This window comes from Tyto alba, unplaced genomic scaffold, assembly GCF_018691265.1.
Source record: "Tyto alba isolate M040663 unplaced genomic scaffold, T.alba_DEE_v4.0 Super-Scaffold_3, whole genome shotgun sequence".
NCBI classification, from domain to species: Eukaryota; Metazoa; Chordata; class Aves; order Strigiformes; family Tytonidae; genus Tyto; species Tyto alba.
Genome location: NW_024881304.1, coordinates 6,240,135 through 6,258,124, shown reverse-complemented (window position 1 = coordinate 6,258,124; position 17,990 = coordinate 6,240,135). Strand labels below are relative to the sequence as shown.

General features: G+C 36.4%; 1 protein-coding gene across 40 annotated transcripts in view; it reads right to left on the bottom strand.

The window, feature by feature from the left end:
- Nucleotides 1-5,776: 5,776 nt before the first annotated feature.
- Nucleotides 5,777-17,990, bottom strand: part of LOC104366569 (sarcolemma associated protein) — an 87,880-nt gene continuing 75,666 nt past the window's right edge. For 24 of the 40 annotated variants that reach the window (XM_042799428.1, XM_042799449.1, XM_042799438.1 and 21 more), the window contains 5 exons: nucleotides 17,128-17,448; nucleotides 15,696-15,813; nucleotides 13,983-14,154; nucleotides 12,372-12,506; nucleotides 5,777-7,728 (listed from right to left, as the gene is read on the bottom strand). In XM_042799428.1, the coding sequence (XP_042655362.1) occupies nucleotides 7,639-7,728; nucleotides 12,372-12,506; nucleotides 13,983-14,154; nucleotides 15,696-15,813; nucleotides 17,128-17,448 (836 nt within the window). In that variant the 3' untranslated portion in view covers nucleotides 5,777-7,638. Of the gene's footprint in view, nucleotides 7,729-8,769; nucleotides 8,866-12,371; nucleotides 12,507-13,982; nucleotides 14,155-15,695; nucleotides 15,814-17,127; nucleotides 17,449-17,990 lie in introns of those variants that run through there. The other 16 variants (XM_042799431.1, XM_042799451.1, XM_042799432.1 and 13 more) reach the window with 1 other exon arrangement.

The following is a 17,990-nucleotide window of genomic DNA, read 5'->3' as shown; positions in this document are numbered from 1 at the left end:
CTCTGCCAGTACAGTAGTCTCATCTTCCATCTTGATATACATTACATCAAAGGTTTCACCGATGAATTTCCTTGTCCATCTAAGGGCAGACAGTAGCAGAGACGCCTAGCAGACCCACATTCCAAGCAGATGCAACATCCTATACATCTGACAAAGCAATTCGGTTTTCACCAAATAAATATCCCAGAAGTACTCGTTCTGCTGGAATTATTCCAGTATTTGTTTCTTAATTACTGGGAGAAGCATCAGTTTAGGGCAAATAACTTTTTACCACTCTCTATAGATTTGAAATGAGAAACACCATGTAAGTCACTAGAGATTTTTTTTGCTATTTGTCTACTTAGTCTCCTCCTGAAGAGAGGCATGGATGTGCTAAGGAACACCTTTGCTCACTGCAAAAGCAGTCTTTCATGTGAAGTAATAAGGGAGATTGTTAATAATTTGCATTTGGCTGGGACATAAGGAATGTATAAACATGATACTACCCTGCAGGTGCACCATGACAGCAACTTCAAATTTATTGTTTAAACAGATGAATGGAGGCCCTTTAAATATGAAAGTATTGGAAACTAAGGAAGAATTACAATTCAGATGAGTCTGTGGAAAAAAGATGTACTATTGCTGCAACATGTAGCAGAGGCACCAACACCTGGCCAACCCAAGTCTGCACCTAAGTGCAACTAAAAAAAAAAATCATTGTGAAGTTGCTTCAGGCTACATTTTCACTTACATGCCATTTTGATAATTATGAAGTGGAAAAAACCTGAGGAATAAACGTCTATTACAATAGCCAGCTACAGCTGGATTACAGTCAAGTTTTGGAACATAAAAACCGCCAACCAACTGTGACTGCTACATATACAATAGAAAAACCAAACGCCTTTAATATCACATCTAACAATACAGTAATATTGATACCAAATCTTTAAAAATAAGCAAACCTTATCACCACTTTTCACCAGTAGCATTACTTGGAACTAATTCTGTGTTTGTCTCCTCAGTCTAAGGAAGAGTGCTCTATATCAGTACTCAGGGCAACAAGAACTTGAGACAAAGTTCCTGGTAGATGTTAGGTGCTACCAACAGCATCTCATGAAGGGCAGCTAGACTGACTTATTTAACACTTTTTTTAGGTTTCTTTTTCCCCCCTCCAAAAACCCCAAACATCTAATGCATCTGGTATGATGTTTTAATGTTAACGCTGATTTTAACATTTTAAACAGCAAAGTAGAAGAGAGGCAAGTTACCTAGACTCTTACACCAGGACTTAACCACGGCCTGGAGTGGAACCATGATTACTTAAACTACACCCTGAGGTGGATCCAAACCACACAGCAAACAGGGAGAGTTCCCTTCCTCACACTGCTCAAACTTGCTGAAAACTACTTAAGCGACTCAGTAAATGTCCTTCTGAGTCAGCACTGAAGCAGAGCTCCAGAATCAAATCTGATTTACAGAGCACCTTAAAGACTGTAGGATTTTTGGTTTTCTTAAAGGATGGTCTATGAATGACGTCCCGAGGGTGTCTGGTCACTAAAAACCATACAACCCTTGCACTAACCGAGGCTGCCCTCGCAGCCTGCGTTCCAGCCCATTTCTCCCTGGGTTTGCACGCAGACCTGTTGGAGCACTGCTTTACCACATCACGCATAGGAGGAAAGGTCATAGGGTTGTGCAGCCCATTTGTACAAAGTAAAAAGGTAAACAGATTCCAATTTTAGAATATGTTTTAACTGATTTAATGAACTACTAACTTGTTTTCTATTGCAATATAGCAGAGTGCAGCAGGTTACTCAGAAGTTGTTAAGTGCTGAAATTTGGAGTTAGGCTGAATGAAAGACTATGTACAATACAAATCAGCTTTCTGTTGTGTCGCAAATTTATTCTGGTAATTTTAACCATTTATTCATCCCAAAAGACATACTGCATATTTGGAACATTTTTAAATTAGAGACACTGTATTATTCAAAACAAGTAGTTTTGTCACATCAAAACTGATGACATACCCAATAAAAGTATTTTCCAGAGCAAGAACTCCTTACATGAAATCTAAATAGAATATAAACTTCATAAATTATCTAGCATTAAAAGACTAAAATAGTAAATCCATTCCATACTGAAGGCAGTACTTTACCACTCATAGCTTATGTGTGGTGCTTCTAATTAAAAAAAAAAAAAAAAAAAAAAATCAATTTCTTTACAGAGGGTACTGAAACAAATACGGGCTACCTTTTGGATAAATTTTATTCCAGTAGAACAGAATGAATTGATCATTTAATCCTTTTCTCTCGATCTACCGATGAATATGATCAGGTAAGAAAAAGTTACTTTTAGATTAATCCAAGCTTTGGATTTGTTCATTCAATACGATGAAGAGATGAGATGCTTGGAAGAACAGCTGCATTTTCAATATATCACCTGACATAATAAAAGAACTACATCTCCATACTAACATCTCCATTTCCACAGCTGAGAATTATTTAATTGAGAGTCTCAATTACATCTCCAGTCTCACTGTTGCTAAATGCAAGTAATCTGTTTTAACGCATGCAAGCACAATCGCAGAACAGCAATGTGTACACATGCATTCACACTCTCGGTGTGTCAGAACTGTTACATTTCCAGCACTGGGAATAATGCTGAGCCAAATTGAGTAGACTGAAAAATTTAAACTGTCACATCAATAATTTCAAATTAGAAACACCTTATAGAGGGAAGCGGCAGTAATGGGCAACAACATGAGGGGGCTGAGGGAAGAGAGTAAAATGTATGATCTTGGGAAAAGGACTGGTTTTGCTTCACTTTAATATCTAAGAAAATCACAAAGTAATTTATGGGAAGCAATCAGTACAAAATTAAAGAATGTAGAATAATTCATGCGTAACAAAGCATTTTTAAAATAAAATAGCTCTTTTAAGTTTTAAAAAACTTAATTTTATTGATATTATTAAACCAAGACTTCTGTAAATCATTTGACATGTCAGTAGAGGTGATTGCTACGCTACTATCGTTGTAACTAATAAATCCAGATCAAAAACCAGCTGACAGATTGCAAAAACTAAGTGAAGGAATTATTCTATGAATGTTTTCCCTACTGTCCTGCAGGGATCTGGTTTTGGCTCACCAGTGTTCAACAGTGTATGATCGATAAACCAGAAGAGGTTCAGTAGTCATCCCTGTTAAAACCTGAAGGGGAAAGAAAAACATCAATGAAGTGCTGAACAGGAACAGGTTGTTGCCTTGGACTGCTTGCCTACAGTGTTTTTTACCAAACAATACTGCAAAGTCAGATACTACAGTGCTGGAATGGTACCAGTTTCAGTTGTTGATTTGCCTTCTACTGCTGGGAGCCTTTATTTAAATACTGGTAGCACACACTGTTTTTAAAGCAGTGGTGGATGCAACCCTCTCCCCAAGCAGAGCACCTTGGCTCTGTGGGAAAACCTTTGCTCGTTACCTTGAACCAGTTAGCACAAAGTAAAAACCTGGGAAGGCAGGAAGAACTGGGAGACCCATACTGCAGCCCAATTCCCTGCCAGAGAAGAAAGAAAGGAATTCTGTGTCCAGAAGCACACATGAAGAGGGACTGGGCTGAGTAAATCAGCTAGGTCTGGGGAATTCAATGCAGCTGTTTGCTGGAAGCAATCACCCTTCAAACACATCCAGAGGTACACGCGTGCGAGAGGGAGAGAATATGGCTTCTAATTCTTTCATATGATCAATTGCTACATTAATGGAGACTCAAAATCTTAAGCCAGTTGCTAATGAAACACTAATGGTGGATGAAAAGCCAGAGGGAAAAAAGGTCCTTGGTGAAAACTGGCCAGCCTCAGTTGCAGAGCTAGTGCAAACTCCAGTAGCTTCCCAAAAGCGTCGCAGTGACCTGGTGTTTTAAAGCACTCTGATGCTGCTGGTGAAATGTATCTCGGCAGTGGATATGTCATGGAAGAGATTCAAGCTGAAGAAGTGATTTCTGCAAGTGGTAGAGCCCTATAGATTAAGGCAGGAGACATTCAAAATCTTACGTAAAGCACACTTAAAATTTAGTAAGTAACGTATTTCTGAAGATTTGATTTAGAAAAAGAAAAATAACTTAGGAATATACCCCCAAAATACATGCCCAGATGGTTACCTTTGCTTCAATAATCAGTCATTTGATACTAAGTCTCACATACTATTTTATGCGAAAACTTTGCAATATATTGTGCAGGCTTACAATTCTCCATTTAACACCCAAAAAATCCAGAGATTCTTCAAGAAAGATCAGGCTAAGACTCTGGAAGAATGCATTTAACTCAGCTACAAGAAACGGGAAAATTACTCTATATTTTTTATATATGGAATATTTATATTTTTAAAGAAAAGGTCTGCTGTTATAGTCCCTATGTATGTAGAATTCTTTTCAAATTAAAAAAAAAAAAGGTGCCTTAGTCAGGACACCAGGACAAAGCTGAAAAATTGTTCAGATATTTTATTATATTAAATCTTCCAAAGTGAACTAGCAACTGATAAAGCAACTCTCAGACTACTTTTTCTAGTGTGAGGAACCTTTTTAAAACCCTCAAACTTCAATGCAACCTCAGAGCACTTATTTTACAAGTAGAGAATCTTACACATTTGTGAAAAGCTGCTCATTACAGTAACTCTAAGGCTTAGCTAATCAAGCCTCACAACTAAAAAGAACCTAAATATGAATGTAAAAAAGCACACACATTTACCATAAACAAATGCAACAAAAAGCCAGAAAGGTTTGTGTGTACAGTGATTGCAAAATAACTCCACTTGCTGCTTTAGTATCAAAGCACTGAAGAACAGCAGCTTCCCAGTTATCCAAACCCTTCTCCAGGGATTCTCACAACTAAAGAGTGAACGGTGCATTTTAGCTCATTCCTGATCCTTTTGAACATGCAAATGTCAAGAACTCCCTGGAAAGGCACTGTATTAGGGAACCACAGGTATACTTGGAAGCACAAACCCCCATGCAACGTGTACTATGCACCCATGTATATAACATAAATATGCACACATGCACATAAATAAATTAGAAAACTTTCTCCTATAATACAACCATGTTGGGTCTCAAATTTCAGCTCTCTGATGCTCTCAACATTTCTGAGAACACGTTTATCTTTAATACAAGAACAACTTGTGACAGGCAGCGCTGCTCAGTACGGGGCACTAACTGGCAGTGCAGGCCAGCCCCAAATTTGGTCCCGGGGAACTCGGCACCTTCCCCGCTGCCAGCCATGAGGGAACACTGCTCCACCAGGCTCCACTCCACCTCCTCACACCATCTCTACGTGCTGCTTGCAGGGAGGAGGGAACAGAAGCCATTTGAAAAGAAACAGCAGCTGAAAGAGGGACACGTAGGGAGCTCAAGATGCTAAAGAAAGGAGGCAGCATCAGGCTCCCTTTCCCCAGAAGGGCTTTCCACTGCTGCCCCACTACGTGCAGGCACTGCTCCTCAAGTCCAACAACCCCTGGCACAGGCACAATCCACCTTTCAGCTGTGAGGATTTTCCACCCCCACCCATGGCAATATGCTCCCAGGCTTTCCACGGCTCTCTCCTCCCCACCTTCTTTCTGAAAACCACAGATGGGAGAGATCAGCTAGATGAAATACTTGAACCAGTGAAAATGTGAAATACAAGGGGGAAAAAGTCTTTTGCTATTACTGAACATGCTGCAGACATTGTGCCTAGTAACTGTGGCAATATCTAGAGCAAAAGAAACTTAGCATTAATCTTTTGTTTTCAAATGACATTCAACTCAAACATGCATAGGGAGAGTAAAGTTATTTTATTAAATCATGCACATCATGTGTGTTAGTGCAAATAGTTTAATCTGTACTCCAGAAATTCTATTGTATTTTATATCTTTACAAAATAGATTTAAAACAATTATTTACTTTAAAAAATGTAATTCTGAAGTTAAGCATTTCAGAACAATATTTGCAATAACCTATATACAAGAGGTACTAAGTACCACTGGCATACGAGTGTTCTGTGGTTGGGTGACTTCCTGCAACTGAAAAGGATGAAATGAATGAACTAAATGACAATATTTTCTACAAGTCACTTGTGGACTATTTTTTCCGACTAATAATCCTCCCATTAGCAAATCCCATTTAACGTAAGATAGAACCTTTAATTAAAGGACAATGACCCTTAAAACCTCACAAAGTAAGTTATATGCTAAATTTCTATTTAAATAAACTATCTGTCGATTGCCATAACATTCTTTAAAGCCAATTGAATTGCTGAGATTACCTCCCTGTTTTGAAGTTTCCTTTACCAGAGCCATTTTACTTTACCATTCTTTAGTATATTATTTAAGTCTTTAATAAACCTTTTTGACAGAACTGTTGAGCTGAACAAGACAACTATGGTCTACATTTAATTCAGCACTAACTACAGTGATTCCCACCAAAAGTCAGCAAATAGCAGTAGTTATAGTACTTTGATAAGGAAAAGAAACTTTGTAATGGGGACCACTGCATCATACTTACAGCCATGTGATAAGGATGCACAAAATTTTACTACCAAATTAAAATCATCTTCACCTGACAATACTTCATCAGGTATATGACTCCAATTTTGTAGTATTTTATGTATCTTATATATTTTTGGCTAATCACAGACTTATTATAGCAGTTCTCTTAATAAATTTACGTCAACAAAAGCTTATCTAAGAGCTTCTCCAGCTCAAGTCAGAAAGTATCAAATGACTGAAAAAATAAATTGATACATGTGATATGTGAGAAAGTATTCATACTTTTAAAGAATGTAGCTCTTTAAATATATGAAATTTAATAAATTACATTCAAACTAAAGTTAACGTAAGTTGAATCACTGCACTATGTCCATCAAATGACCAAGTACTTGCTCCCAGAAATACCTTAGTTCACTCAAGAACACACACATGCTTACACTCGCACACGCGCACACTAAATACTTTAGGCTGGTCTTCACCATCAATATCTCTATCTCTTTAAGGCTGGGCATGAATTGTGTTTATTCCCAAAAATCATTAATAAAGCAACCCTTATCAAAGAAAAATATGCTTCCTTCAAAAGGTGTGGTAAGAGAAGTTTTCTTAAGTCTTGTTCCCAACAGCTCAGTGACTAACAGCAAGTAAAATGGTATACTATTAAAAAAAAAAAAAAAAAAAAAAAAAAAAATATCACACTGAAAGGCACTGAGCACACTGCATCTCTTTTCCAAGTATCTGAAAGGTTACTTGGCTTGGGTGTCCAAATCAGAAATGTGTTTTTTATTTTAAATCTGGCAATCAGATTCTAAAGTAAGCATCCACAACCCTAGCCATTATAAATAATTTGGTACCAAGAAGCCTACTTTAGGCCACCATTATATTATTCAGAATCCCAACATACTAATTTAAAACTTGCATGAAATTGTAAGCAAAAATATTGCTCACAGTATGATGAATCACAATTTTATTCCCTCTTTATAGACAGATACATTTTATACAGTTTAAAGCAAATGACCCTACTGCTGTTCTCACGCAGAGCTGTGCTGTATTAAGAGGTAAAAGAAAGAGAATTAATCTGTTTTCCCTCAGTATATGAATGTTGCCAGCTTCTAAAGGGAGGACGGTGTATGGATTCAACAACAGTTCTCATGGAGAAGCTCTGGTTAGGCCTGGGTACAGCACCACGGCTGTTACAGCAACCAAAGCTGCCATCACAGGCATCCAAGGCCATTGTCTCTGTGTGGAGAGAAAAAAAAAATCAATATCATATTTGTTCTAATTCATACTAATCAGTTTACCCCGTGGTTCCTGAAAGTCTTGAGTACCTGTTGATAGGCATCACTAAAACGTTACCCATGAGCCCTACTGCAGGCTAGTCCTGACTTAAGAGCATCGCAGTAAACCGTGTTTCTCTACCAAAGGGAACTCCACAACTCTTCACGACTGAGGATCATCAGAAGAACTTTTGGCAGTTCCGTATTTCCAGCTTCATTACTGTACGCACCTCAAAGAAATGTGCTATTAAACATGTGAGGGCTTAAGATGTTTAAAATATCACTTGTGCCAAGTAATAGCTAGACACAGGTTTATGCAGTACTGACATCTTTAACGTAGCTTTTCAATGTTTAAATCCAGATCTATGAAGGTAGTTTGTAGCAGATCCTAACAATATAATTTCTAATGGACTGTTACAACATTTCATGACAACAATAGCATTTTAAGAGGAGGACACACGGAGAGATGTTAGAGAAAATGCAAGCTGAGTTCAGAATACAAACCAACAACCTATTTCTCATCTTGTCTTTTTTTTTCCTCCATCTTCTTCATAGCAAGAGTGAGAAAAATTAAAGTGTTTAGAGCCAGACAGGAATTTCTTAGTCCGCAAATAGGAACCAAAGCTTGTTGATTTTTATTATTATTTAGAGGCAAACTCTTCATTTTTCATAGTTAATGAAGCAATTAAGTTTTCTTACAGGCCCTATCATTGCAGCATTGTGCAAAAGGTAGCCCATGTGCTAAAGACAAACTGAGACCAAGTTAGAAGAGGCACATTCAGAACCAGTTAGAACAAAATTCATTGTTAGAATTAAAGAAATCATACAGATGTTAGATGATTAGTTGATTGCTCAGCTCATCAGTATCAACAGAATGGCATATTAAATGAAGGGTTTGCTTCAGGTAAAGAAATACCTGTGAGCATTTCACCATGCACTATTTTATACAGAAATGGCACAAACAGGTGAGAGGGACAAACATACATTGACTGAACAGTAGTGCTTGTACCTTTCGCTACCACAATGGGCCGTAACACCAATACAGGAAAGCCAGGATTAGGCCGATGAATACGGCTGGGACGGGTTGTAATATGGAAGGCTAAAGAAGGGAAGGGATATTAAAAATCACTTTGTGCTATAAATCAATCAGGTAAAGATGATTTAGAGAGGGGAAAATAAGTCAGTGAGTTTTGTTTTAATTGAAATGTATTAAAGACATCTAACACAATATAGCATTATCTAATCTGGTATACAAAGTTAGTACACCACTCTACTAAAATGAACAGGGATGTTTAAAAATAAAGGGAAGTAAGCAGAAAATGTTCTAAGAAACCTCTTGTCACAACTTGGAATTTAGCACTTAAAAACAATACAAATCTTAAACTGATTTGCCTGTATCTTATTTAAAGTTGGTTTTAGTTTTTCTAAGTGATAGGAAATCCCATCTGGATTTCTTAAGGTAGAAAGACTCACACCAGATACTGAATGTTTCAGCTAACTTCTGCATTCCTTGCTAGTTATCCTTTCCCATTTTCCATCACCAGCCTCCAAGATAAACAATCTTTTTTCTCCATTAGTGAATCAATTACGACTACATCCACAGGCAAACCCAATAGTTCAGATGTTCCCGTGAGATTGTAACATGAGTGTACAATCAACATCAAGTTTACTATAAAGCAGGGAAGTACATTTCGATTAGAGATAACAAAAAGATGACAAAGATCAGCACCTCTGGCAGGTCATCAGCCTTGTGACCAAATGAAATTCTGAAAATCAATCAAATGTTGCTGCTGGGCCGAACTTCCAGCTGGCAAGATTGCAGGGTTCACTTAGCTTATGGCCTCATTAGAGACATCTACACATTTTATCAGCTACGTTAAATTACTTGTAAACTACTTCACATTCTGGATGGACAGCCTCTATCCTTAATAGGATAAATTAAAACCCAAAATGGACCTAAACTCCTTTTAAGCTGTTCTTAGAAGTATCCGAGCCTATATGTTTGTGCACACAGAAAGACACACAGAGGTTAAGTTCAAACCATGCTAAATATTTTAATAATATTTTTGTGCCGAAGTGACCTTGATTTTGTTCAAATAAATGAATAATAAATTAATGTTTGAATACTTTCTAAAACATTGTGATTGATAAATAAAATCGCATCCTGTTATGAATCTGTAGAAGTCACTTAATCATAGAACCTCCAATATGGTTCAAAACACAGGAATCTTAAAAGGTATTCTAGTCTCTGCCATTCAATTCAAATTTCTTTTGATCAAGGCAAATATTTAATAGAAAAATTATGGTAACTATTGAAGTAATTTTCATGCAGGATTATTTTTGTGTCATTGGTGTCACAAATCAGAGTGCCACCTTCCCACAGAAAACATGTTGGTAGAAATAATCACAGCAGTGTTCAAAAAAGTGCCAGAAATTTAAGTCAACCAGAGCAGCTCATGTTCTCAAACCATTCACATAAATAAATCTGTCTTATAAAGCACATCAGAAAATAATCAGTGACCACAAGCATGCAAGCACAAGTAGTACACCACACTGCTAAGCGTTTCAGAACACAACACTGCAATTTTTTTTACAGATAAAACTTAAGTATAAAACGTCAGTATTTAAATATCCTAAATGGAGTAGAGAAGTCTTCTTCAGTGAAGTAGCAATTCTACAGATTTTTTTTTTTTAAGTTATACACATTCATGGCTGTTGCATCTTGGCAAGTATAACAGATGATAAATATCCACCACATTAAATGAAATTGCCTCCAAACGATTAAATTTTCCCCCTTATGAACTTAGCAATATATAATAAATATCCTTAGTGTCAAGGAGTATTGAACTAGGTGCTTAATCAAAAATGTGCATCTTTTATTAGAATATGAATATATACAAACTCAGATACAGATGGGCCACAAAAAGGAACAAAGCCTACAATGGGAAGTCACCTTCTGTGGGACCCTGTCCTCAGAAATGAAGTAGCAGGTAGTGATTCCAGCATAAGGACAATAGTAACTGAAAAATTTGACCTTGGAACTCAGTCCAGTATCCACAATGCTTCAAATAATCCACAAGATAGACACCTTTTACATTACTGATTGTGAGTAATGCTTACTTGAAGAGCAAGCTTCTCCCAGAAGTCCTTACATGACTAGATGCTCGTCATCATACTGTGACCAACACATTTCAACTGTCATAACTAACTCCTCCTCTGGAAGCAGATTGTGGCAGCTGCTGTGGTTCCTGATTTCATTTAAATACTCACCTCAAATTCTTACTAAAATCTCCCTTACCTTGCAAGCTTTTCTGCTTTCATCAGGTGCTCCAATTCCCTTCACAGCATTTATTCCCTCTACTATTTCCCTTTTTCTACTGATCATTTTAATCCTAAGGTTAATGTTTTTAACAGAGCAGAAAAATCTCATGTTCAAAATTATTTATTCAGTGTGATCTCTTCTATTAGAATGGTTTCTTTTTGGTTGTTTGTTTTTGACTTCTGCCTACTTTAGTAACTCAGTATTATCTGAGCACTGCAGAAAATCTAATCAGGAAGTAGGTTCCAAGAAAATTATAACATCATATTCCTCAAAATATGGCTGAAAAAAGTGAGGAGGACTTTCAATTCTTTACATCTTTGACAGCTCTACTACATTAGAGGTTTACACTCAGTAATTTGCTATGGCAAGAGTATTCATACAAATTTTGATCATCTACCACTCAGCTTCTTTGAGAGTGTGGGACCTGTAAAACTTTCTTTGTATTCAGAGAAACAGTTTTCTAATAGGCTATTACAGAGCATCCATTATCCTCCTGTTTTGTATTGTCCACTACAGGGGTTGTTCACCCTGCACTGATCATAGAGGCAGTACAGGAAGACAATAAACCAACCATCCCAGGGTAGTAAGGCATCTAAAATAAAGCTATGAACAACTTATGGGTCCACCATACCCTTAACGTTTGGAGGATTTCACAAGTCTCAGTATAAAAAAAACAGCTGTCCCTACCTGTAAACTCAATTCTAATGACAACCTCTCAAATGAATTGCAAGAGAAAAGCATATTTTCATTAGTGAATAGAAAGGACAGTTCAGATGCACCATTTAAAGCATGAGCCGATCAGGGATAACCACTGTTAAGAAGCATGAGCAAGAGTAAGGAGGGAACATCCATTGTAATAAATACTAATGAAAGAAAAGCATCTTGAAAAAGCTTGCTTAATTCATTTGGATACCAGTTTCTCGTTTTTACTCATGTATCATTCTCTGAAATTAGAAAGTTTTACTTAGTTCTGGTTCACTAGTTTCGAAGCCAGATGTATCGAAGCCAGATGTTTTCGAGAGCTGTTATCTAAAGCCATATTTAAAACTGTCATACAACTATAAATTCAACTTGCATACATAATTGTAACAGTGTAGTGACCTGAAAATTTGCACAGGTAGTATCAGAACGGAATTTTGCATATAATAGGTACACGGTCTTTTTTTATTAATTAAAAAAAAAAAAAAGTCTGTCCTTTTCTATTTGACACTTACATACTCCCTCAATCAACAGAACTGTCAGTATCATAACCTGACTTCCCCACATATTTTATACAGACTTACATTGTTTCCTTTTTCTTGTAGCAGCTTCAGGCTTTCTTTACACTGTTTGAGCTCTTCTGTGAGTGACTGGTTTTCTTGTTCAGCAATCTCATACTTAGCCTTCAGCTCCAAGAGCACAGTCTGTGTTCTTTCATACTAAAGACAAAGAGAAAACAGTCTGCAGACCCCTGGACACCCAACACATTACTGCATTTGCTTAGCACACAGCTTCCTTCCCTGGCATCTGCCTAGAGTAACTCGCCTTGGATCAGTACACCATAATTTCATAAAAGCAGGGTAGAAAAATATTTGTTTAGAAATAAACAAAGCTTTTTGTCCCTGACTTTGAAGGGCTAGAGTTACTAAAACCAAGGAAATATGAAGTAAGTGCAAGGCCTTAACTGATCTCTCATACCAAACAATTATTATCATATTGTAAAGGACTGTAAAAACTATGAAGACAAAACAAGAAATGGGGGACAAGGAGTCCTTTAGATTTAAATAGTGGTCTTACATCTAGGCTGTAGCTTAAATACCTACAGCAATCAAATAGGTACAAAAATCAACATTCTGTATGAGGTAAATCAAACCCTATTCCCACATAGTAAACTCAAACATAAGAGTAAGAAAGTAATTATAGCATATTATGCCTTATTACTATCATGCCATATCCTCAGTGTGGGTCCAGTACAAACAATACTGGGTAAATATGTCTCATGTTCCTATGGTATAGGCAGCTTATTTTTCAAACTCACATTCAGTTTTTTCTATAGATCACAAGCTTTCTAGTAGTCCTTGTGACAGGCATTAGTAAGGACAGAAACAATGAATTTCAGTACTGGCATTTACCACAAACTGAAAATATTAGGGATCTTTACAAATATATCTGATTGCAAAAACACAGACTAACAAAACTGGGTTTTTCAAATTCTGAAAATGGTAAGGAATGTGACATGGATGAATTAATGACAAAGAAAAGGACTGCAGAAGAAACCAAAAACAGTGGCTGGGGAAAATTTCACTCAAAATGCTCATAAGAGAAAGCAAGTAATTGTTGGAGATTATAGCCTTCCTCCAGACATAATCTTTAGAGGCTAGGCAGATGAAATATACATGCAAACTGCTAGCTTTTCCTCATGTGCCTGCTAATCATCTTCAGCAGCCTAGTGATCCAGTAAGATGAAAGAATTCTCTAAAGAATGTGTACTCCCATTGTCAAGTAAAAGACTTTAAATGTAACTAGGAAGATGATACTGACTAAAAAGCACTAATTTTGACTCATAACAGATAATGAAACTCTATACCATGATGTTCAGGAAGACTCTGAATAAGGGTTTACCTGCCTGAACAGTTCAAAAGTAAATTCACTAAGGTAATGCACAAAAGTAAACTTTAGGAAGCTCCGAAAACACGTTCAAGGCATTTTATCTGAAATCTTCCTTTTCAGATTTAATCCCCCGTTTATATATTGTCAGCTAACATAAGAATACTTGCAATAAAAGTATGAAAAATTTTCTTTACTAGAAATCTTGTAGTTTTCCTTTTATTTTAGCTTAAAAGTCAGTCATCAGGCATTATATTCTTTCAAAACAGAAATAATTATCTCAAAACAGAAATAATGTTTCATGTTACCTCTTTCTGAACATCTTTTGCTTGACTCTCAGCTTCACTGAGTTGGCTTTTTAGACTAGCTGCATCCTGTTGATGTTTTTCTCTCAAAGATCCCATCTGATTTTCAAGTTCCTTTCGAGACATTTCAAGAACACTTATATCGCTGGTTAACGCTAAACTCTGTTTCTGAGAGCTGAAAAACAAAATCCAATTGATTCCTCATGTGTTTTAAACAAACGGATTTTTTTTAAAGCACTTTTCATCCTCCCAAGCTTCACATATTACTTCTATTTAATATGGGAATATCAGCTCAGAGCAATCACAGCAGCACAGATCATCACTGTCTCCCAATACAAAGTATTGACACAATAGGCCATAGTCTTGCTTTTAAATATTTGTGCACACCTTAATGTGCGTAATTAATCATAATCTGTAATTTAAATAATTCATAATTTTTAGTTTCTTATTTTACTTTTTATTGTTCACTAATGATTTATTATATACTCCAAAGTATTCTGAAATTAATTTGGAACAAGAAGTCTGTCCAAGGTTATTAGAAGTATTTCACTTATTTGCAAACATGCTTCTACTTACTCCAGTTGCATAAGCTAACAGCTAGTATAGTCTTCAAGTGTTTAGTGCAATTGTGAAATAGCCATAGAGTGCTCTAACTGAAGCCATTACAAACTTCAGTGTAATAACCAAGTACTGTTAATTTGTGCCTGTGCAAGACAGAAAGAAAAATAAGGGAGAGATCTTGCATGTCGCCATTATGCAAATCCTTTATTTGCTTGTGTGACCTTCCATATGAAAAAAAGCCAAGCGAAAATCAGGGCATGATGTAACGAAAAAGGGAGGTTTGATTCCTGTAAAATGATGCATTACTTATCTAGAGAAGTGTTTTACTGTTGGAAAATTCCATTTTTCTTCAATTAGATCTTACAACAGTGAAGAAGCACAGATATCTAAGTGTGATGGTAAAATTAAGATCCACAATAAGACAAAGTTGCTGTCCCATATTTACTTTGCGAATTAAATTCCAACATCTGAAACTCTACAGCAGTATAATAACAGCAGATGAAGGGATAAGAGGGGAAGTTACTTCCAGGCAGAAGATTCAGATAGCCTTTAGCAATGTCATTTGGTCAAACAGCTAAAGAAATACAGTAAAACGTAAATATTCCTGAACTCTAAAAACCCTCCCAAACGATATTATGGCACTTGCGATAAAAAGATCTGTATTTTGCTGTTAAGCAAAACATGATAGAGAATATTGTTTCTGCCCATCATCACTATCTGTAATGTGACAGGCTTCCATGAGACACTATACTATCTGAGTATCATTTTCCAACCCTGAATGCTGAGAAAATTTTACATTAGGAAATCTATGTGGTTTATTATCTTTTAAGCAGAAGGATAACTCGTAAATCTAAATACTTCCACAATGCACGCTTCCAAGTCCTTATTAAAAGCAGCAAAATAAGTCAGGTTACCTTATGATGATATGACTGATAAGTAATACAGAAGCCTTTGCAAAATAGAAAGAATAGCTTGGTTTAACAATTTGGCATGAAAGTGTGTTCAGCCCAATATGACGATATAAATAACATCTCAGTACATTTACTGAAGCACCACCACATATTTAGCACCACTTTTGGGAAGAAAAAACAACAACATAAAAATCCCTCTTCAGCTACTATGATACATTCCTAGACAAATCCATTGTGCCCTTACCTAGAAAGCTCCTTCTCTTGTCGCTGAAGTTCAGATGTAAGTAAAGTATTTTCCTTTCTCAGTGTAGCACATTCAGCCTCCAGAGCACTCCACTCTGCCTTCAACTTTTCAAGTTCACCTGCAATGAATTAAATTTAATTGAATTGAGTAAAATTATTTCATGACTGCTTCAAGTATCACCAACTAAGAAATGGAGGAAAAGCTGATATTAGTCATAAATCTCAAATACACTTGATGATAATCATGTCACATGAATTCTCTCACAAGTACCTATAAAACATTACAATATTTTCTACTGTTATGAGCTTTGTGAGCCATTAAACAAGCTAGTGGGGTTTTTTAAAGAAAGCTTCTTCTAAGACACAAAGGAGTAGAAAATAGTCTATTTATGGGTCTACTCTAGTACTTTAGAAACAGCGACGGAAAAGTGTGTTTGAAGTATTTCCCAGACTTGAAAATAGCAAACAACTAGAATCACTAGATACCATGCCTCTGCTACAAGGAACAGAATGTTTAAAGCAGTAACTAAATGGTGAAAATGACACCTTTGAAATAAATCGGTGCCTGGTAAAATAGATTAAAAAAAAAAAATAAAAATCAAATGTTACACATCTTAGTAACACAATGACAGAGACTGGAGTATGAACTGGAAAAAGGCTTCTCTGACAACTTCACAAAGATTATCCGACTCAGAATTTAAAGCATATTTTATCTATGCCTGTTTCTCTGTGGCATGTACCAAGTTTCAGCATGAACTTTTGAACTCTATTAGCAAATTCTCCAAGACCTGGAGCAGTGGCTCTCAACCAGTCCTCACGAGGCACAGGTGTATTACAGGTAATGTGGAACACTAATGAGCCTAAAGCAAGTGCTATGTTTGGTCAGCACAATGTATTTGTATATCTCTACATCATGCATCCAGAATAAAGCTTTAATTTTAAATTTGTTTTAACATTTTTATGTTAAAAATGAGATGGTATCAACAGTTTTAAGCCATAAAGCATAGTTTTTTGTCTCGAATGAAGTTTTACTAGAAAAATTAAAGGGTCAGAAGCTATCTGCTTCCAGGCTTGAATTGTACAGAAGTAACATAAGCCCTTTTGAAAATCTGTGGCAGTATCAATCCCTTAGAAAAGATGGAAAACTTGTACTGTTTAAGTGGAATTCTACTTGGTCTACTCTTGATATCAAAGGGCACCTAAGCCTATTTAGGCAAAATTGACAATTACTATTTAATGCAGTATACAAACCAGCTTTTGTAACACTAAAAGCCTTGATACACCTATATAAATACACACGTATATGTGTATATATAGCCATAGTAAATGACTACAGAGAGACAGACTAATAGTGATTTGAATAACTGACATTCATTAGATTGAGAAAGATGCTACTGTTAGCACTGGTCTGTGACATCCTTTTAAACAAGTACCTTTTAAGCGAGTAGCCTCTTCCTTCTGCTGATCCTCACACTGCTGGCATCTCAGCTGAAAACTAGCTTGTAGACTGACAATTTCTTTTTCATAATCTGAGGCATCTTTCCGCCACCGTTCCAGTTCCGCTCGCACTGTCTGTAGCTCGTCTTGCAATGTAGAAATATCTGTATCTCGTTCTGATGCTGTTTTTTCTGCTACTTGTTGAAGTGACAGAATCTCATTTTGAGCACTGACTAGTTCATTTCGAGTGCTTGAAACCTCATTCTCCTTTTCCTCACGAAGATTCTCAATATCTTCCTGTAACCTGCGCAACTGAGCTGGAAAGCATACATTAATGTTAATATTTTTAAAAACTGTATTTACAGAAAATCCAAAAAAAACCCTCCCTTTCTCAATTGTTGATATTTAATAGGATTAAAGAATCTTAATGCAATTGAAAAAGATATTACTCTTGTCAAATTCTGTACCCTTGAAGAGGCATGTATGTGGGGTCATGTATTAGAGTCAAAAGAAATGAGAATTACAGTTGGACAAAGCTTTCTTAGACAGGGTTGTGTTATGTGTGCAATACTAAAGCAACTCTCAAAAATCTGCAATCAAGATTTAGATTTAACTTCATTATAAGCAAACCAGGTATTATAGAACAAGGACACCGGAGGAGTACAGGGACAAGAGAAAAAGCAAGAAAGCTTCTGTGACAAGCCAAACATTTGCAAAGCTACATTGGAAATGTCTGCCTGTTCAGCAGTTAACTTGTGATGTCTATAAATATTTGAGGCACAGAGTCTAATTTCTACACCAGTCTCAACATGTAGTAAAGGAAATAAAAATTACTTTACTTCTTTCCAAAAAGCATTTT